The sequence below is a fragment of the Aspergillus mulundensis genome, assembly GCF_003369625.1.
Source record: "Aspergillus mulundensis strain DSM 5745 chromosome Unknown scaffold_9, whole genome shotgun sequence".
In the NCBI taxonomy this organism is placed as follows: domain Eukaryota; kingdom Fungi; phylum Ascomycota; class Eurotiomycetes; order Eurotiales; family Aspergillaceae; genus Aspergillus; species Aspergillus mulundensis.
Genome location: NW_020797897.1, coordinates 1,915,649 through 1,935,292, shown reverse-complemented (window position 1 = coordinate 1,935,292; position 19,644 = coordinate 1,915,649). Strand labels below are relative to the sequence as shown.

At 51.4% G+C, this 19,644-nt stretch overlaps 9 protein-coding genes across 9 annotated transcripts; 4 read left to right on the top strand and 5 right to left on the bottom strand.

Moving 5' to 3' along the window:
* Positions 1–775: 775 nt before the first annotated feature.
* On the bottom strand, positions 776–2,021 carry DSM5745_08437 (elongator complex protein 4; the record flags this gene model as incomplete). The annotated part of the gene is made up of 2 exons (XM_026750453.1): positions 776–1,491; positions 1,544–2,021. The coding sequence occupies 2 exons, from the start codon at positions 2,019–2,021 to the stop codon at positions 776–778; spliced, it is 1,194 nt and encodes a 397-aa protein (XP_026601457.1).
* A 196-nt stretch (positions 2,022–2,217) lies between these two features.
* Positions 2,218–2,713, top strand: DSM5745_08436 (DNA-directed RNA polymerase core subunit RPB8; the record flags this gene model as incomplete). Its single annotated transcript, XM_026750452.1, has 2 exons — positions 2,218–2,552; positions 2,608–2,713. 2 exons carry the CDS (start codon positions 2,218–2,220, stop codon positions 2,711–2,713), a joined length of 441 nt encoding a protein of 146 aa, XP_026601456.1.
* Positions 2,714–3,065: 352 nt separating this feature from the next.
* DSM5745_08435 (thiamine pyrophosphokinase-related protein) lies at positions 3,066–4,079 on the bottom strand (the record flags this gene model as incomplete). Its single annotated transcript, XM_026750451.1, has 2 exons — positions 3,066–3,984; positions 4,039–4,079. 2 exons carry the CDS (start codon positions 4,077–4,079, stop codon positions 3,066–3,068), a joined length of 960 nt encoding a protein of 319 aa, XP_026601455.1.
* A 1,078-nt stretch (positions 4,080–5,157) lies between these two features.
* On the top strand, positions 5,158–8,053 carry DSM5745_08434 (glycoside hydrolase family 35 protein; the record flags this gene model as incomplete). The annotated part of the gene is made up of 3 exons (XM_026750450.1): positions 5,158–5,730; positions 5,777–6,773; positions 6,825–8,053. 3 exons carry the CDS (start codon positions 5,158–5,160, stop codon positions 8,051–8,053), a joined length of 2,799 nt encoding a protein of 932 aa, XP_026601454.1.
* A 475-nt stretch (positions 8,054–8,528) lies between these two features.
* DSM5745_08433 (oxygenase MpaB family protein) lies at positions 8,529–9,890 on the top strand (the record flags this gene model as incomplete). Its single annotated transcript, XM_026750449.1, has 4 exons — positions 8,529–8,876; positions 8,940–8,968; positions 9,029–9,742; positions 9,779–9,890. 4 exons carry the CDS (start codon positions 8,529–8,531, stop codon positions 9,888–9,890), a joined length of 1,203 nt encoding a protein of 400 aa, XP_026601453.1.
* Positions 9,891–10,294: 404 nt separating this feature from the next.
* Positions 10,295–11,531, bottom strand: DSM5745_08432 (BTB/POZ domain-containing protein; the record flags this gene model as incomplete). Its single annotated transcript, XM_026750448.1, has 2 exons — positions 10,295–10,686; positions 10,742–11,531. The coding sequence occupies 2 exons, from the start codon at positions 11,529–11,531 to the stop codon at positions 10,295–10,297; spliced, it is 1,182 nt and encodes a 393-aa protein (XP_026601452.1).
* A 1,287-nt stretch (positions 11,532–12,818) lies between these two features.
* On the bottom strand, positions 12,819–13,643 carry DSM5745_08431 (uncharacterized protein; the record flags this gene model as incomplete). Its single annotated transcript, XM_026750447.1, has 1 exon — positions 12,819–13,643. One exon carries the CDS (start codon positions 13,641–13,643, stop codon positions 12,819–12,821), a length of 825 nt encoding a protein of 274 aa, XP_026601451.1.
* Positions 13,644–15,266: 1,623 nt separating this feature from the next.
* Positions 15,267–17,837, top strand: DSM5745_08430 (fungal specific transcription factor domain-containing protein; the record flags this gene model as incomplete). Its single annotated transcript, XM_026750446.1, has 8 exons — positions 15,267–15,334; positions 15,379–15,502; positions 15,555–16,053; positions 16,120–16,266; positions 16,318–16,484; positions 16,546–16,989; positions 17,046–17,293; positions 17,351–17,837. 8 exons carry the CDS (start codon positions 15,267–15,269, stop codon positions 17,835–17,837), a joined length of 2,184 nt encoding a protein of 727 aa, XP_026601450.1.
* Positions 17,838–18,387: 550 nt separating this feature from the next.
* DSM5745_08429 (DUF1115 domain protein) lies at positions 18,388–19,296 on the bottom strand (the record flags this gene model as incomplete). The annotated part of the gene is made up of 1 exon (XM_026750445.1): positions 18,388–19,296. The coding sequence occupies one exon, from the start codon at positions 19,294–19,296 to the stop codon at positions 18,388–18,390; it is 909 nt and encodes a 302-aa protein (XP_026601449.1).
* Between the last annotated feature and the right edge of the window lie 348 nt (positions 19,297–19,644).

Here is a 19,644-nt window from a genome sequence, read left to right as displayed (position 1 = left end):
TCATTCTCAATACGTTTCTCAATCATGTTGTGCTCTTTAATGAGATTATATAACGAGCTTCAGGGGATTGACAGATTATAGTATATATATAATCATTTGATCGTTTGCGCGAGAAAATGCTTCGAACTTACCTTTAAGAACGAATGATTATGACAACGAAAGTCACTCCAGGATTCGGCCAGCAAATCCAAATATCGTCGAGAGTATCTCGCCTCAGTCTTGTGTGAAAGGACGGACAAGAAGTGAGGAAGAAAATTGGTGGGACTCAATTTAAACACAAAATTCCAGTGGGGATTTGGCGCTTTCCCCGATCGGGAGAGCTCGCTCCGGTCGCCTGGCGAGACCTAAACCACCTTTCCCTCTTGTCTAACCGCAGATCCAGATCGAGCGCCAGAGTCCCAGACTGTCGGACAGCACAGCCCCATTGCCGCATTGTCGATTCACGATGAATTTCTTCTTGCTGCTGTTCCTAGTATTCTTTACACCTCTGATCCTATTCATAGGTTGCTAGCCGCTTCTCCCCTATATTGGCATAGCTGACATTTCAAAGCATGGCTTGCTTTCTCTTCCTGTTTAGGGGATCGGACTCGCTCACGGTTCAGTAGGTCTGGGAGGCCGGGGTTTGGCGCCTACGGGAGGGACTACCTTCGTACGATGGTTAATACTGGACCCGCCATGTCCGAGCAAATTGAACTGGACAACATGCTGGTAGAATCCGATCATGAAGAATGATGGGAACGTCCGCATTCCCTTGCATAAAGTCCACCTCACGCCCCTAGAACTCGAGGTCCTCCTTCTTAGGCATCTTATCTGACCGTGCCTGGCTCTGCGCTTCTTGGTCCCCGTCGGCGGGTGGTAAGCTGAACGGTTTGATTTCGAACTTGCGCCTGCTGAGGGTAAACGCCCAGTCCTGTCCAATATTTTGATCGCTCCCGCCGCCACGTTCGTGCAAGACCGGAAGCTTATGCGTCTTAAGCATTCCCTGCGGAGGTTCCTCGTGAGATGTGGCAGCTCCGGATGTCGAGAGGGCATCTGATGAATGCGGGAAAGGACAGAGCTCGATAACGCCATCGCTTAGTATTTCCATCCATCGAACAAGACCAGAAGATCGCGGGAAGAGGGAAAGTGGGATGGTCATCATGGCGGTTACGCGAGACGTCGGCGAGCTCGCTAGAGCCCTCAGAGAGTGGAGAAACGGCAGCACATTTTCAGGCTGGCCGACTTCTGGTGGGTATAACGTGGGGTTGAGGAAGGAAGGGATAACGATGCGGTGGGTTATATGCGGAGGACTGGATGCGATGATAGCTTGGAGTTTCTTCTGGATCGAGACAAGCAAGGGCTCGTTCGTTGGCACGATGGGTATATATGTGATGTTGCCTATGGAGGGATGCGTGAGGCGCTTAGTGAGGTCGAACGCATGACAAAATGCTGGTTTCGCTAAGCTATCGTCCATAGACGATGGACTCGAATCGCCCAAAGTCACTGCGGGGGCTTGAACGGTCAGCTTCTGAATACTCCGGATGGGCTGTCCTCAGTAGCCTACCTCTTGCACCAGCAACTCCCGCTCCAAACTCTCCAAGACGCTCATACCTCCACGCAATCTTCATGCGCTCGCCTTTCCGCTTATCTGATTTTTCATCGGCAGCTTCTGCAGGCCCAATCAAGCCGGGAAGTGTTCGACCCCATTGTTGGGGCATCCCAATGACGTGAACTTTCTGGTCTTGCACAACACCTTCAGCCGAATAATACCGAAGCAATGCGCCTGCAAAATCCGTAGTTCCATTTTCCTCTATTAGAAGAGTTTTGCCAATAGGAAGTCCACCGTGACCTGCCAGAAGGTTGTCAAGCGAGGGAGAGCCGGTTGAGGTAGTTGGCCGTCCGTCGTCGGGGGACGGACGCACGCCAGGCGTTGCGGTAGGCGATGAGACGGCTCGTTCTGGTTGCGGCTGCGATGCTGAAGTAGCGGCAGGCGTACGATCGGCGCCTGTTGACAAGCCTATATTCCTCTTGCGAAAGGACATTTTGCATACGATCGAGAGTAGAATCACTTTTTTGAAGATTTGCGGCGGGGCAGCTTCCGGCAATAAAAACGGCGGCGGTCAACCCCAAGCAGAAAAAAGATCTCCCCGTCGCAACCGCTACAGCTTGACAACCATCCGGAGTACCGTCGTTTGTTCAATATACTAGAAGCTTAGCGCCTCACTACTATCCGCAACAATGTCCGACCCTTTACTCTTCGAAGATACCTTCACGATCACCGGTATCAACCAAGAAAAATATGACCGCGTCTCCCGCCTCACTTGCACTTCATCCGACTCCCTTACCACATTCACCCTGGACATCAACTCCGAGCTGTACCCATGCGCTACCGGAGAGTCACTCTCTATGGCGATCGCCTCCACTCTTTCTCTAGACGGCAAGGAGGATGGCGGTGCGAAGACCGGCTGGAGGGAGGTCGGAATGGGTGAGCAGACACTCGCGAATGATTACGACTATGTCTGCCACGGAAAGGTTTACCGCTTTGAGGAGGCGTCAGATGCCCCTGGGAACATGTAAGCTGAGCTATATGGACTGATCAGACAGCGAATACTAATATTCATGCTACAGGGCGGCCTTTGTTTCCTTCGGCGGTCTGTTGCTCTACCTCGAAGGTCCTTACAAGAAGCTCGCGCCCCTTCGGATCGACTATGTATACCTTCTCCTCAAAAAATAAGGGAAAGTATCTCGTATGTGTGGAACATCGGGGGTTCTCCGGCTCAGATTGGAAAGGCGCCCTGGGGTAAGGGCGCAAACTGTCAGGGCCAGTCGACTAAGGCATCGTGGATGCCGAGCATGACGCGTTCCTATAGGAACCGGCTATGTACTAGCCACTCATCAACATCGCAGTGATGATGCCGCGATGAGTGGAGAAACCGCGTGGTCGCATGGCTCGCGTAAACCACCGGAAAAGTCCGCGTTTCTACCCATCAAATTGATTTTATTGCAGCGTTGGCGTTATTTGGAATCGGGTCTATCGAATAGAGTATATCAAAATGTACCTGAAAACAGTCACGAATATATGGTCTCTATTTCGCATATGACACCGTCGGGAACTCCAACCGACGATGGATTCTCGTGATGATTTGTAGAAAATCCTTCTCGTTCTCGGACGTCAAGATACCATGGCGAAGGAAGAAATCAATCAATACAACAGCACAGTTCGGTTTGAACTCTCTGTTAGCCAATGCCTTCTTCGTCTCGTCAACCGTGAGCAGACAGAACTCCTCAACCTCAGTGTCGTTTGGCTTGGGAACAACAGTCGCAGGCAGCTTGATATCAAAGACGTACTCCACCTCCGGCTGCACGAGATCCGTCTCGCCACCGGCGCGGCTATCCCGCATATAAGTATATGACACACAGCCAGCCGCGGTAGAATTGGCCCTGACGACGTCCTCAGGAAGGGACGCCTCCTCCATAGCCTCGCGGACAAGACACTCAAAAGGCTTTTCTCCGGTGCTCATTCCACCGGCGACTGTGTTATCCAGCATACTAGGATACGTCTGCTTCGTCTTTGATCGGCGTGGAATCCAAAGCTTTAGCCCGTATTCGTCCTCAACATAAGCAGTAGCATGGATGCCGTACGAAACGATGCCAAAGAGCGGACTCGCGCAGCGTTCCATCTCAAGCAGAAATTCGCCGTCTGGGCCATAGACAGGATACAATTCATTGCGCCATCCACGCAACACGGCAAAAAGGTCCTTCTTGACTGCGTTTTCGAGCAGCTGGGCTAGAGCCAGGTTTCGCTCTGCTGGAGTAGGGCCAGCGGTCAATGTGACCGTGCGGTTTGTGGGATCGATGGACCAGGATTCTGTGGGCCAGTCGAATCGATCCACGACTTCGTTCACGATGTACCCCAGGACCGAGTCGCAGCCTTTGACTCTGAAGGAATGGTACTTTTTCATATGAGTTGCATAGGCTGCGGGGTCATCTTGATGATAGGGAAATCTATATCTTATTAGCAGTGGTCATGTTAGGCGGGGTGAGAAGCAGAGGCCAAACCTATCGCATTCTCCGACCAGCCCAAGGTTAGATACGGCCATTTTGATGTCGCTGAGGGATTTCCGATCAAGTACTGTAGTAAAGTAGGGATTGGTTGATAGTCTCCTTGTGAGATAGGCTCCCATTGATTTTCCCGCCCGTTACAGCGGCGTCCCGTCCATTCCGAATCGGGAATAACCTAATCATCCCCGGCCCCTCGGTTCAGGGTCTCGCTTGGCAGTACCTACAGAGGTCTCCCGTACAACAAGTCTTTGAACGGGCCATGTCGGTCATGATGCAGCCATCGCCTGAGGCACTTCAATAAGATGCGCTACCTTATTTATCTTATATTGCTGGCCTTTGCCAGGGCAGAAGTCGCCTAGGTCATCAATGCATCCACCAGTATCGCGGTTTTTGGTCTTCCAGCAACAGTTCTCCAAATCCATTGAGATTTGCGGGATGATAACTCGGTCTAATATCTAGCGAGTGAGCTAGGGTATACAACAATTCACCGATCACCATATTTGCCGGACACTACAGCAAACATCAGATCGATGTCATCTACGGCACGAGCTTGCCCGAGAGCATTTAGACCAAGGCAGACCGGCGGCCGTTTGATGTCTAGGCAATCATGCCAATTCTCCCGATCCATGCCAGCAGCATGTTTCTTGGGGGGTATCAATTCAGAGCGGAGACACTTTACCTATGGTAAATGTCTATACTCGATGTGGCTGCGCTCTATGACTGGTGGAAGAAAATTCTATCGATCATGATGGTCTGTATCTGCTCTAGTAGGTCGTGTCGTCGTATTGGGCTTCGTGAGCGAGACTGCATTCTTGACAATATAAAGGACGGATTCGCTCCTGGATGATGACATGTTCTGGTGATATCGCGGTTCTGCTACAGCTTCCTCAACATGCTTGTTCATTCCTGGACAAGATTTGCTTTCGCGCTTGTCCCATTCCTGTGTTCGACTCACGCTGAAACGGCGGCAACATGGCCCGTCCGAGACACCGAGCTCGGTGACAAGACAGTGCAATGGGACCACTACAGCCTAATATACAATGGCGAAAGGCTGTTCTCTTTCGGCGGAGAGTTCCACCCATTCCGCTTACCGGCCCCAGAGATGTGGGTGGCGTCATGGAGAAGATCAAGGCAATGGGAATGAATACGGTGTCGTTCTACAGTCACTGGGGCTACCACGCGCCGACAAACGATACGCTTGATTTCGAAACCGGGGCTCACGACATCGGAAGGATATATGAAATTGCGAAAAACCTAGGCCTTTTCGTCCACGCCCGACCCGGTCCTTACATCAACGCGGAGACCAGTGCTGGTGGGATGCCGCTCTGGCTCACTACTGGAGAGTATGGTGCCCTACGCGACAATGCTACTGTTTTTACAGGTGCATGGAGGCCGTACATGTCCAAGGTCGAAGAGATCACGGCACCTTTTCAGGTGACCAACAATGGCACCGTGATACTGTACCAGATCGAAAACGAGTTTCCTAACCAATGGAGCAATGTGGAGGAGAAGATTCCAAGACCCGTCCCAATCGCGTATATGGAGACTCTTTTTGAGAACGCCCAGTCAAACGGCATAGTTGTTCCCTTGACACACAATATGCCTAATCGCCAAGCTAAGGCATGGTCTATTGACTATGACACAGCTGGGGCTCGAGGGAATGTCCATATCTATGGTCTTGATAATTATGTGAGTGCGGAAGTCGGCCATGGGGTAAACTTGCTGATATCAAAAGCCAACCTGCTGGTCTTGTATTCCGAGTGACTGCAGTACATCCAACCCGTCTTTTACCTTGATGGATTACACGGCCCACTTCAATGAGGTATCCCCAAAGCAGCCGTCCATGATGCCCGAGTTTCAAGGAGGTGCTCTGAACCCTTGGGATGGACCGGCAGAAGGATGCGAAGCAAAAACAGATGAATCTTTTGTCAACTTCTATTACCGAGACAACGTCGCTCAGAGGGTCACTATTCTCGGCCTCTATATGATTCATGGAGGTACCAACTGGGGTTGGATAGGTGCACCATTCGTACCTACAAGCTACGGATATAGCGCTGCCATCGCCGAAAACCGGACAATCGGCTCAAAATACTATGAGATCAAGAGCCTTGCCTTGTTCACCAGAGCGGCAAAGGACTTGACCAAAACCGATATCGTGGGAAATAGTACATCGTACACCGACAACGAGGCGATCACAACCATCGAACTTAGAAACCCAGATACGGACGCCGGGTTCTATGCTATCCGACACACGGATCCCACAAGTAGCGATGAACAATCTTTGCGACTGTCAGTTCGGACATCAGCAGGCAACTTTACAGTGCCAATAGTGTCCGGGAATGACAAGATGTCTCTCAATGGCCACGTAGCAAAGATACTCGTGACTGATTTCAACTATGGCCGGATGAACCTGGTTTACTCAACGGCTGAGGTACTGACTTATGGCATCTTTGATTCCCAGCCGATCTTGGTGCTCTGGGTATTCAATGGTGAAGGCGGAGAGTTCTTCATCGAGGGCGCAACATCAGGTAAAGTAGTGGGTGGGGATGCTTCAAAGGTCCAGTTCGTCAAGCCAGAGAAGGGCTTGATTGCCAATTTCAAGGACCAAACAGGTATGACTGTGGTCACTACGAACGAGGGTGCTCGTGTGCTCCTGATGGACCGCGACACAGCGCATCTTTTCTGGGTCCCGGCGCTCACGACTGACCCGACTGTGCCAGTTGATCAAGTTGGTAAGTCCGGCCTTGTAAATTTGTAATATTAGCAATCTAACAACCGGGAAGCTTTTGTCCAGGGCCCTCACCTAGTGAGAGGAGCACAGCTCGAAGGGAGTGTCATCTCAATACGGGGCGACTCAAATGAGACCAAAAGAATTGAAGTCTTCGCAGCCAAGCAAGCGAAAACGATAAGATGGAACGGAAAGAGGCTGAAAACTCAAAGGACTAATTGGGGCAGCCTTACGGCGGAGATTGGCGGCCCTGAGGTGTTTGAGACCCCAAAGCTAGGAACTTGGCGAGTGCAGGACAGCCTAATCGAGCGCCACACCAACTACTCTGATTCAGGCCTGGCTTGGGTGGACGCAGACGACATGGAGACTTCAAGCCAATATGACGACGCCACAAAACCATATCTGTACAGCAATCAATATGGCTTCCACAACGGCGTGCACCTATGGAGGGGCTATTTTAACGGAACTGCTGATGTGGTGTATCTTGAGGTTCAAGGCGGCATTGCTCATGGCTGGACAGCCTGGTTGAACGGTAAATTCATCGGCTCCTTTTTAGGAGATCTCAGCTCGTCAACCGGTGCCAAGGAGTTTTCATTTCCAAATGAAACCGTGAGTGACAAACAAAATGTTCTTCTCGTTATGCAGGACATTACTGGTCATGACCAGGGGTCTGGCTCTTTGAATATACGCGGTATTGTCAATGCCACTTTGCTGAACAGCGAATCTGGGTTTAGCTCGTGGAAGGTTGCCGGAACAGCGGGAGGCGCAACTGGAAGCTTCCTTGACCCAGTCCGGACGCACTATAACGAAGGTGGACTGAGGGCTGAGCGCCTAGGGTGGCATCTCCCAGGCTTCGATGATTCACGCTGGCCCAAGAAGTCCCCTGGCGATGGGTTCACAGGAGCAGGAGTCAGGTTCTACCGCACGCATCTTCCATTGGACACCCCAGCTGGCCATGACGTCGCGCTGAGCGTGAAGCTCAACTTCGACAGCGACGAAACCTCAAACAGTTTTCGGGGGTATATTTATATCAACGGTTACCAGTACGGCAGGTACTACCCATACCTGAACGACGCCATGAATACTTTCCCTGCGCCTCCCGGTGTCTGGAACTATAATGGCGATAACGTTATCGGCCTTGCGATCTGGAACCAGGAGGAAAAGGAGGTCAAGTGTGACCTGGAAGTCAAGGTTGAGTATGTGCTCGCATCGTCGCTCGACGTCAAATTTGACGGGACGTACTTGCGCCCAGGATGGGATGAGAAGCGGCTTCTGTATACTTAGGCCAGTAGTATAAGACGGGCTGTCATACGGAGTATGGCGCACCAATAGCCTACCATACAAGCTACATGATGGCACGCACTATTCTCCATGTGAAACCCTTGGCCCGAGGTCTGAAAATGGAGAAAGGCCCGGTTTATTGGCAATCATAGTCTGACGGATGGCTAGGCGTTGACCATCGAAGTCATCTGCTGTTAGGGCTCTTGGCCGGACTGACTCAGTGGGCATGACCCTGCTTCACATGCGATCGCTTCCCTTAGATCGACCATAATACTGCACAATCTGCGAGTGCATCACACTCCCATCGCAAAGATCAGCAGGCCTAACGTTCTCTGTACCCGAGCCCCGGACCGCGGGTGTGCTGTCCTGCTCAAACGAACCCACGAGCCTCATATATACATGGCCACATATCCCCTAGTCCCACCGGCCCAGTTCAACCCTACTACTCCCTTGAAACAACCCTAACCTGAGATCAAAAATGTCTATTACCACCAACAAAAAGGGCAACCGTATAATCTACCACTACTGGGACTACTCCTTTGAATGGACGCCCCAGCACCTGCCCGGCAGCGAACTGAACCCCTGGATCAGAACCTGCGATACGCTTGCCGACGAAGCAAACGAAGTCTTAGACAGCCTACCCGCGCCAGCAGACGACCCGTCAAAGCGAGACCGATACGCCCTGCTACGGGACAACCATACCAGCGATCCGAAGCTCGAAGAGCTCTGGAACCAGATCAACGCTGTACCCGAATGGGTAGACTGGGACCAGATTCAGCGCGGGCAGGATATCTTCTGGCGGTACCTGGTGCCGGTTACAAATGCGGTAGGCACCCCATTGCCTCCAGCTGGATGTTCCAGGCAAGATGCTAAGATCTGATTGCTCCAGTTGACATTCGTAAGCCTCCTAGGCGGAATGTACGTACCCAACTCCCCATGCCATCACCAAAACACAAACCCTAACAAACTACTATACAGGGGCGCAATCCGCGTCGGCGAAATTCTCACCCGCACCGGCGGCTTCAGCGCAAAAGTCGTCCGCCGGCGCCTCCTCGAAACAGTACAGCACACAATCCAAGTAAACAAGAGCGCTGCGTCCCTTCAACCAGGCGGGGAGGGCCATCTAGCGTCCGTCCGCGTCCGGCTCTTACACTCCGCTGTGCGCCGCAAGATCATGGCCCTCGTTGAACAGGACCCATCGTACTACGACGCAGAGCGCTACGGTATCCCCATCAACGACCTCGACTCATTCGCGACGATCAATACATTCAGCAGCACGGTGATTTGGCTTGGACTGCCGCGGCAGGGGATATATCTATCGGCGCAGGAAGAAGAAGATTACATTGCGGTTTGGAGGCTGGTGGCGTGGTACATGGGTGCTCCGACGGCGCCATTCGAGAACGCGGCGAAGGCAAAGGCTGTGAGTGAGTCGTTGCTAGTGAATGAGTTTGAGCCAACGGAGACGGGGCGTATTCTTGCGCGAAATATCGCGGTTGGGCTTGAGAATACGGCGCCGATCTATGCGAGCTTGGAGTATATGGATGCGTTGACGAGGCTGCTTAATGGGGATCAGTTGGCTGATGAGCTACGTATTCCGAGGACGGGGGCGTGGCATAGGGTGCTGATGTGGGGGTATTGCTTTTGGGTGCGGGTGCAGAGTAAGATGATACCGGTGATTCCGGCTGTGGATAGGTATTTTATTGAGGTATGTACCTAACACTGCTACAGCTCCTGGCATGGAACAGATGGTGCTAATGAACATTGGATAGAACCGCAAGGAGATGTTCTGGAAACACCTCATGGACGAGAGAGAAGGGCTTGGGAAAGAAACGGTGTTTGATTTCAAATACATCCCAACGCTGAAGAGGCGAACAAGGCTCGGGGAAAGGAAAAGATATTTCTTCAAGAAGCCTGGCGTGGAGATTCTTTCGTATCTGGGGCTCCTCTCAGCGTTTACTGCAGCTGCTGGGCTGAGCATGGCGGTTTATTTCATACTGACAAGAGCGTTTCCTGGAACTCGGGTTATGCTGCCTAGTTTTCTGCCGGCTCTGAGGAATCGATTGGTCGAGTTGCCGGTTGGGACAGGGACTGCATAGGATCTTGTCAAGAGTATGCGAGGTAGATTTTCGATGTGAAGGAATAGGAGGACTATTTCATAATAAGGTCAGTGATTATAGAGGATGTCCACCGGAAGTAGGTATATACCTGTATGTCCAGCAACTCTATTTGGAACACAAAGCACAGTCAGTTCGTGTACTCGGCCAGGTCCAGTCCACTAGGCGACGATGCCTCGAAGCGAGCCCTAAAGGCATTATCTTCATTACAGTCGTGGTATTCGAACAAGTCGCTCGAGCTTTCCTCCTCACGCTCGCAACGCCTCATCCACAACCGGGCTTGAAAATTCCTAACCTCGCGGGCTCTGGCAAGTTGTATCCCGACGTAGGGGGCCTCTGGTGCCTGGACGTGGAACTGGTGCTTGTACATGTGTCTCATGAATGCGCCCAGTAGCACGGATCTACACTCCGAGTCGCAGTTCTGTGTAATGGGTATAGTGTCCGAAAGCAGACAGTCTCTCTGCTCATACATCTCGCTGACAGCTCGACTGATGGCCTCGATCCTCTTATCGTTCATAGCATCTGTACTAGAGTCAGTTCAGTATTCCTAGGCAAAGGTCCATGTAACAAGGCTCACCTATTACCGTAACTGGCAGGGGTAGACCAAGTGACGAAATGATAGACTCGCTATATTCCATTATAGCACGCGAATAGTTGGTAAAGGTAAGTGAGTGACGGAAGAAATAGGCAATCCAAAGCCCCAACATCAACTCCCGGGGGTCTGATGTGCATGGCTTCTTAGGGAGACACGGAGCCCATAAACTGCCGAAAAATCGCACGAAATCGCAGCTGTAGTAGTCCGCTATAACCGCGATTTGTGCCATCTGCTCTACGGTCACTTTCTTAGGAATCCCCAAGCGTTGGCAATGCAGGATGTTGAGGACGATTAGCAAGGCGTCCACGTCCCAGCTGCCGACATCGATTACTACCGAGCCTTTTTCTTTGTACTCCTTGGCCTCTTTGAAGTCGCCCCAAAGCATCTTCTCGAAGACCGGGGAAACGAGAGTGAGGTGTCTCTCCGAGACTTGGATCTGGACGTCTGGAGCTGCCTCGTCGGCGTCCTTTTCGGATTGCTGGGTCTGAACTTCTGTTGTCTGGGTGTTACCATCGCCCTCGGCGTCTTTCTCGGTTTCGGACTCCAACGCAGGAGATTCTTCGTCGTTGGTGCTTCCATTCCCCCAACTATCATTATTCCCAACGTCTCTCTCAGTACTGTTTTCATGGTTCGTTCTTGTTGGATCCGAGGTCGCCGGGTCTGAGGAAGTGCTGCAAAGAACTGGGGGGAACCACGCGGCGAATGGGGCGTTGGGCTTGTGGACGACGAGGATGACCTTGCCGCGAGGGTCAAGCACATAATCTGGCTGCATGTTTAATCTTGAGAGAAGAAGAGCCGTGGATGTTGGGACAAGGAGATTTGTTGGAAAGAGAAAAAGAGGGGAAGTGTTAGATGTGTTATGAGCTTTGCAGGAGCGGTCTTCTCCAGGTCATCCTCACTAATTTACCCCTTACATTGCCATGGTATGATTCAGCAGAAGAAATGTCTCAGCCTGAGTTAGTTTGCTGAAATGCCCTTTGTTGTACGGTATTCCAGCTTAACGACGGGCTGAGTCCCACGTCCCTCTCTCTGGCATAGTACTGACTCGTGCATTTAATGAGAGCGATTGATCCTGTCCAAGGTACCCTAGGTAGAAATCGTAGGAGCCTTAAATAGGATATGGCCCGGTCAGATCCACTGGTCAGTGCTGCTTTAGAACTCATGCAAACTTGATCTATTATTCTATGCCCTGTTAGTATGACACTACCTAGTGGGATCATACAGGCTTCGTGGTTTTCCTTAATTCATGACAATGTGTTCTTGATTCAGTTTATCCAGAGGTACAACTCCAATTCAACATAGATTCGGCCAGCCTTTATGGTGATGAGGAATTAAAACTCACTCCCCCCCGTGCCTTCCAACTGGACCTGTGTTGAGCATTGCCGGTCTCCCCGGCCAAACTGAGCGTGTTTGTTTGCGAACTGAGTGTATCACGATGAACTTGCCTCAGAGCTTCCCACTGTCGCTGCCGTTCAGCCTCATCACGCCTCGCTGCTGCCTGTTGGTCTTCCGGGAGAGCGCGGATTTCGTCACGGATCTTGTCTTGTCTTGCGAGCTCTCTTTGGGTCATTTCAGACCCGGACGCACAAGCTGTCGAGTACGTGAAAATCGCAGCGAATTGTCTTGCCACCGACACTCCATGAGGCATCTCGAACAACACCGCTAGTCCAGGCCGTGCTCCCATCTGTAAATTTAACTTCGAGCAAGTCGTCGAGGCTTCCATCAATGTTGAATCTGTGTCTCCTAGCGTATGCGCTAGACACAAGCACCACGTCCGACCTTGTATCAGGGAGCGCCGCAGTTGAATTGCCGTTGAGATATCCCGACAAACGCCGACTCTTGCTGCCAAGGAGGTGTAATTTGAGCCATCTTGATAGAGTAATCAGCTCAAATACGACCCGATTCCTGAACTTAGTCAGGGTTTCTGTGATTCTTAGGAATGGACTCCCACGAAGCCCATAAACTGCCAAAAAAGCGCACATTATCGCAGTTGTAGTAGTCCGATATAACCGCGATTTTTGCTGTCTGCACCACATGGAGGGTTGAGAAGAGACTTTGTTTAGAATTGCTGCTTAGCCCAGATTCTCGTGGCCAAGTATTCGAGATTGTCAACGTCGATTTCGACATCTCTTTCTCGCGGGACAGAAGGAGGTCTGAGAAATAACCTTTGAAATTGGACCACCAACGGAGCCCCACGAACGATAATCCTATTATTGGCTGTTCTCCTTATGACAACCTGTTGCCGTTGGTTGCCGTGGTTATTGACAGTGATTTCCCACCTTTCAATGGTGATTCTGGGCTCATTACGAGCGATTTGGAGAGTTATGATTGTTTTCACGTCACCCTCTGCCGCCCTTAGCCAATAACGCACATCTGACTGAAGCTTAGACTGGGCCTCGCTGAAAGCAACTTCAAGGACTAGAGTTGGCCATTTGTCTTCTCGGTCCCGGGGTAGTCTGGTTGGCTGCCACGCCCTGTCGGGCTCCTCTGCGCCAATGTTCGCAAAATGCGTAGCAGCGCCTATGTTTTCGAGCGAGCGCTGCATCCCTATTTTGATCACCTCCTCCCAGAATATATTATCGAAAACACTTGTTGCGGCTTCGTGTGCCTTTGACTTCATGGTTCTGACGAGAAGGAGCTTTAGTGTTCTGTCGTAGGCACACCAACGAGAGAAAGGTTCTTCCGTGGCTTCAAGGAACGCAGAGGCAAAAACCTTCTCATTCACGTTGCCGACAAGGAACCACTCAGTAAAATTGGCGTCAGCATGAAATGCGTGGTTGAAGTCATTTTCAAAGCCCTCTCGGTCGCGGTAGGGGTAATGTTGGAATACAGAAGGCGTCAGATTGCCCAGGAAACCACGACCGGCATCTTCGACGATTGCCATTGTGTCTGGAACTGACTCTGTATCAACGGACGTCATGTTGGATGCCAGAGATATCAAACAGCAAGCACAGTTCTTGGGGTCTCTTAAAGCCTCGTCTGGGAGCAGTTGCTCTGGAGGTTACCAGCTGGGTAAATCTAAGCTTGCCTAATTATGACATCAGTATTCGTGGCGCCACGGTCACCCTCCGTATCTCACTCCGCAGATCTTCTTTTGGCGCTTCATGCCCTGCTTGTTGTTGCCAGGGTACCTTTGCTCAGCGAGATGAGCACGATTTCCCCGGCCAGCGTGCCTACTCGCAAGGAAGGCTTTGCCGACGTGCAAGATGGATAACACTCGACCGCGACACCGAGACCTTCATCTACCACAGGCTCAATGAGCTCTCTGCTCCGAACCTCCTCTATCTTCAGTGCGAGCTACTAGCTCTCGAAAGAAAACTGGAAAAGTTGGATATGAACGACGCCCCCAGCGATGACGTGGAATTGAAAGATGAAGTCAGCACGTGGGAGACGGTCATCGAACGACACCAGAATGGCAATCAGGAAGCGCAACCGCGCATTCAGTTGATTGCAGATCTGCGTTCCGAGTTCAATGAATACCGTCTGTCGCATCCTGGAGCCAAGGGCTACAGTCATACCTTGTGTGCTAACAATTGACCGCAGATGAGGCACTCTTACTGCAGAGCGAGATTGCAAAGCTGAAACGCCCAAACAAGCGCGTGATTGAAGCACTCCAACACTGGTTCAAGAAACAGTATCCTGTGCTTGGTAGAATCGCGAAGCAAGCTTTGAACGACTCGGATGATCTGGTGGCCCTCAATACCCTACCAGAAGGTGATTATCTATCATGGTTCCTAAGGCGACACTGGCCAGCTACAGTGGACCATCCCGCTCTGTTCAGAGCTCATAAAGCAAAACAACCTTGCTAAGGCCCCATAGGAGGAGCTCTCTCGCGACGGCCTCTATCGCATCGGACGGTTCAAAGAAGCGTCCATAACGATAGCAGTCGCCATCATTAGCATTCTAGTGGCTTCGTTCTTTTTAGTTGGCTCTATAGTTGGACTATACTTTGCAGCGAACGATGCCCTTAAGCTCGGTCTGGTGGCTGGCTTCACGGCCTTGTTTGCCCTAAGCGTGGGCTTGATGACGAATGCGCGGAGAGCAGAGATATTTGCGCCCACTGCAGCGTAAGCTACCTCTGGCGTTAAGACCGCAAAGAGACCCAGCTAATGGCTTCACAGATACGCAGCTGTGCGTGTTGTATTTGTGGGTGGGAACATATCGAACTCGGGCGATGGGTCGAGAGATTGAGTTTTGGCCGCGGTCAAATAGAGGTGTTTCTGAAACTCCCAAGAAATTCAAGGATTGAATGACATTATCGGACCATTGGCCTAGAGTGTAGAATCATTTCAAGTCCAGCCTCGATTGGCGTGCTTTGCGCCAAGGTGATGGTGGCCTGTTACATACAGACTCGGACAACGGAAGCCGCGGAATCCGAACCCCTGCTACTACTATGGCCAGCTGGAAATCCCTCGATTTCTCCTTTACTGAAGATCATATTCTGTGGTAGAAGACATGGCTACGTCAACCTCAAAGCGCGCAGTAAGGATATATGATCCTGATCTCAATGAATACCGGTATACAGAAATTCGCTGACCTGAACTTGAATAGTGCGAACCATGCCGCAACCGCAAAGTCAGCATTAGCTTATACGTTTGTTTTCCAGCGAGCTGATTTAGCGAGACAGATTCGCTGCGACAAATCCTCGCCATGTTCAAACTGTCGCCTGGCTGGCGCGACCTGTATAACACTCAAGCCCGCCTCACGACCAAAGCAAGCACGCGTTTTGATATCCTCGCAATAGTATGGTTCCACGCTATGTGTTCGTTACATCAACTAACTGCGTCACAGCGAGAGCAAGATCGATCTCATTGAAAGAAGACTTGACCGTTTGGGTGATCTTGTGGAATCTTTAGCCGTACAAGCTTCGGCATCGAGTCAGACACGCTCTGTAGAGCATTCCAATGGCCAACAGTCGAATACTGGTATTGCCCCAGACCATGGCCGTGACTCTTCTGTTAGCATGCATCAGAATTACACTTTAGCGGCAACTAGTGACGCGACGGACAAGGCTTCGGTGATAAAAACGCAATCCTCATCGTCCTTATCAGCGCATTCGTCCTTTGCAGTCCGTTTCCTCCACGACGTTGTCGACTCCAAGCCTGAACGAGACGCTAGTGGGGAGGTTGCATGCCTCTTGAGTACTATTTCCCAGATGGTTGACGCATTCAACGCCCAGTCTCTATCACCAAGCTCCCTCTTTCCGTATGCACGGGAGAAACAAAGCTCAAATGGCGCGGAGTGTGCTATGCCTCCAATCGAAGTTGCTGTGAAGATCCTACAAAAGGCACAAGGTACTTGCCTAAGCTCCTAGGCACTCTTTATGACCAGAATGGGCTTCAACTAACCATATAATCTAGCAACCGACCACATAGACCTCCAGATACTCACCGAGTGCTTTGTGCTTTTTCTCGGGCCCCAAACCCTCTCAGAACTATGCCTCAAAGTTTACTTCTCCCAGGGATATTCAGATGCAGAATTTATTATTCTTAATGCAGTCCTATACTGTGAGGTCTTTTCATGCTTTGATACTGTGACAAGGCTAATGATCCGTCAAGTATTCGGAGCATGGCTGCGAGCAATGCAGAAGCAACCGGTCACAAGCATAGATGACGAAGACGGACTCTTGGTGTCGACCTGCCGCGCAAATTTAGAAACCGCTCTTTCGCGGCTGACTCTGTATATGCAACCGAGCCACGAGATGGTTTTCGCTCTTGTTCTTGGCGTAAGTGTATCTATCACCCTCAAAGCGCATGTTTGCCTGACCACACCGTCACCGGTCGAAGGTGATATACGCAATTGATAACGCAAAGGGGACCCTGGCCTCTATTTTAGTGGTTGCTGCATCCCAGGCTGCGCGATCTCTCGGATATCATACCAGGTCCGTCGGGGCGGATGCGTTGACAGGTCAGCCAAACAACAAAGGTCTGCTCTTCTGGACTGTGTACTATCTGGAGAAGACTCTTTCTCTGAGGAACGGTCAGTCCTCAACAATATCGGACAGAAGTGTTACAGTTCCAATGCCGTCCGCCCAAGTAGATACGTCGCCAAACTCATATCTGACGGCATATTCCGGGCAAATGGTGAGCGTTGCCCGTTTGGCCGGGAGGATCTATGAAGAACTCTATTGTCCTGGCTCTCTGGCTCTCCCCGTGGATACACGAGCCCGACGTGCAACAGCACTAGCTCAGGAGTTGCGGGAGCTTTCTGCAGCTTTCAGGAGTACTATGGTATGTTGTTTCATAATCCGGATGAAGAAACTTCAGCTTTCTGATAAGCTCTACAGGAATCGTGGCTTCAATCTGCTCCAGTAGATCAAGTGCAGACCAACAAGTCCACGGCCATGTCTGATGAAGTCCTTCGACTATCCATGCTAACTCTGATATATCGCGCTACGCCGGCACCGGCTGGATCTTTGTCGACCTTTAACGAGGAATGCCTTTCGACGGCCAGAGCCGCCCTGGAACACCACCAGTCCTTTATACTCGAATTTGGTGCATCGGATACTGTACTCTTGTCAGGCCATATTACATGGTACGTCTACATTTTCGGACATGGGCGCTAGGTAGTGCATAACTCACTTCTCCCCAGGTCAATCCTCTTTGTTCCATTTGTTCCTTTTATAGTTCTATTCTGCCACGCCATTGAGACCGGCGCTGTTGAAGACCTAAACCAAATGCGAGCATTCGTCACATCCATCGAGTCCGCGTGCCCCAATTCTCCCGCCATCGCCAAGCATCACCGTCTGTTCCAGGTCTTTTATACCGTTGCCCAGCGCTACCGTGATCTCATGGTGATTCCAGAACCTGCAGGTCTGCAAGGAGAACAGCAACGACTGAGGATGGAAGTGGACGCGCAGCTGAGTGCTTTCGGTCTTCAAACGCAGCTAGCAAGCGCTCCCTATCCCGCTCAGAGTGGGAATAGAGGACCTCCCCTGCCGGATCTGGATATACGCTTACAGGAATCTAGTTCGAGCTTACAGGGAGCCGATGTACCGGATGGGTTCAATCTGGGAGACTGGTTCTCCTTCAGCCAGAATATTGTGGGCTTGTTGGATCGCGATGAGCTGCCTTTTTAGTTACTCTTTGTGGGGTTTCATCTGTATTCAAGTGGTGGGAGTGGCCGAGTGGGCGGCTATAGGGGCCTTATACACAAGGCCGTGGTCGAATCCCACTCCTACTGACAACTCCCACGTCAAATTTTGGCCTTACTATACAAGGCCTCAATATGTACGCTCCCCCGGGGAGCCTCGACATACACAGTACAACGGCCATACGTAGGGATGGTTGTTCATAACAACCCACAGAGAATTCGCGAGTGGCTATCTGGGCAATGGATACTGTTAAGGGAACTTAGACATGGGGAAGGAAACTTTGGACCTGTATCTACATCTATCCTAGCGTCAGCCCGCCTCCATATCTCAAGGGAGGTCGGGAAAGGGTGTAAAAAACCAGCCTTAGTATTCCTGACGCGCTAAGTACTACTACTACTACTACTACTACTACTATCTGTATTCAAGTTGGATTCGATATGTGTCTATGTACAAGTCTCACCTCTATATCAAGTAGACACCAACTCTACCCAGAAAGTTCTCATAGCACCTGCATGCCGTCTCCGAGATCCCACCCTCAGAAAATAACCTTCTCGAATGCCTCTCCCACCCCTCTACTCCCAAGCCAAGCCTCCAAAGCCTGCATGTCCCCGCGATTCGCCCTCTGCCCTCCTCGCTCCCCGAGGGAATCCGTAATCTCCTCCATACCCCCAAACACCCTCTCGACCCCCTCCGTCTCACGATACCGCTCGCTAACCTTCTTCTGGTGCGCGGGGATATCACCCCACGAATGTGTCTTGATAAAGCTCATGTACGAATCGATATCCCTCGACGCCCCCTCAAGACACAACACGCCCGGTTTTCCCGCTAGCACGAAACCCGTTAACCCATAGTCCGGCGCATAGTTGACCATGTCCGAGCGCTTTGCGCGCGTCGAGAGGGAAGGGAAGTAGAACCAGACGCGGACAAGGGGATCATTTATTTCTTGTGCGAGCGTTTGAGCTGAGGTCGAGCCTTGCTCTGGCGCTGATATTGATTCCAGGAAAGCGCCCGCTTCCTCCTGGATATACTCCAGCGCCGCGAAGACATCGTCGCTCGGCAACTCAGACGATAATCTGCCCAGTTCCGCTTTCGACATCCAGTCTGGTTGTCGGAGGGAATAAGTAACTGGAGGCGCTTCGCCTTCATCTGCCTCTTTCTGTTCTGGGAGATGGCACATCGGTATAGACACGTTGACTTGGATCGTCTTCCCGTTGGAGAGCGGGGAGTGCACTGCGAGTAATATGCTGCAGGGGATGGGGATGCGTGGTGGACTTGAAATTGAAGATGGATCTGATTCCGCGGCCTCGCACCACTCTCGCAGTCTCTCGATGCACTCTGCTGTTGAGGCGTCGAGGTCTAGTTCGCCGGGTGAGGGATACATTGCGGTTAGCAGGTCTATTGTTGAGAGCTGCGTGGCCATGAGGTCTGGTGGGAGGGGCGCCATTTCTTTTTTCGTTTTTCAAGTATATGTTCGGTTGTACGGAGTATAGATACCGTAGAGAGTGGACAGGTGAAGAAATTACCTAAGCATCTGGTGTCCCTGCCAAGCCCCGGTGCCGGCGTGGGTACGTGCGGGGAGGGACGGCGAAAGTGCGTGTCCATAGTGGCTCACAGCCCTAGGGAGTCTTGTAGGGCTTTCAAAGCCAGCAGAGAAAAGGCTGCCTTCGTCTTCTTCTTCTGGTAGGGGTGGCAGAGGTCCAGCAGAGCAGTTTCCTGGACTTTGTAGTGGGCCGTGGCGACTTCGCCGCCGGACTCGCGGACTGGATTTCCGCTACCTACCTAACTTCATGAC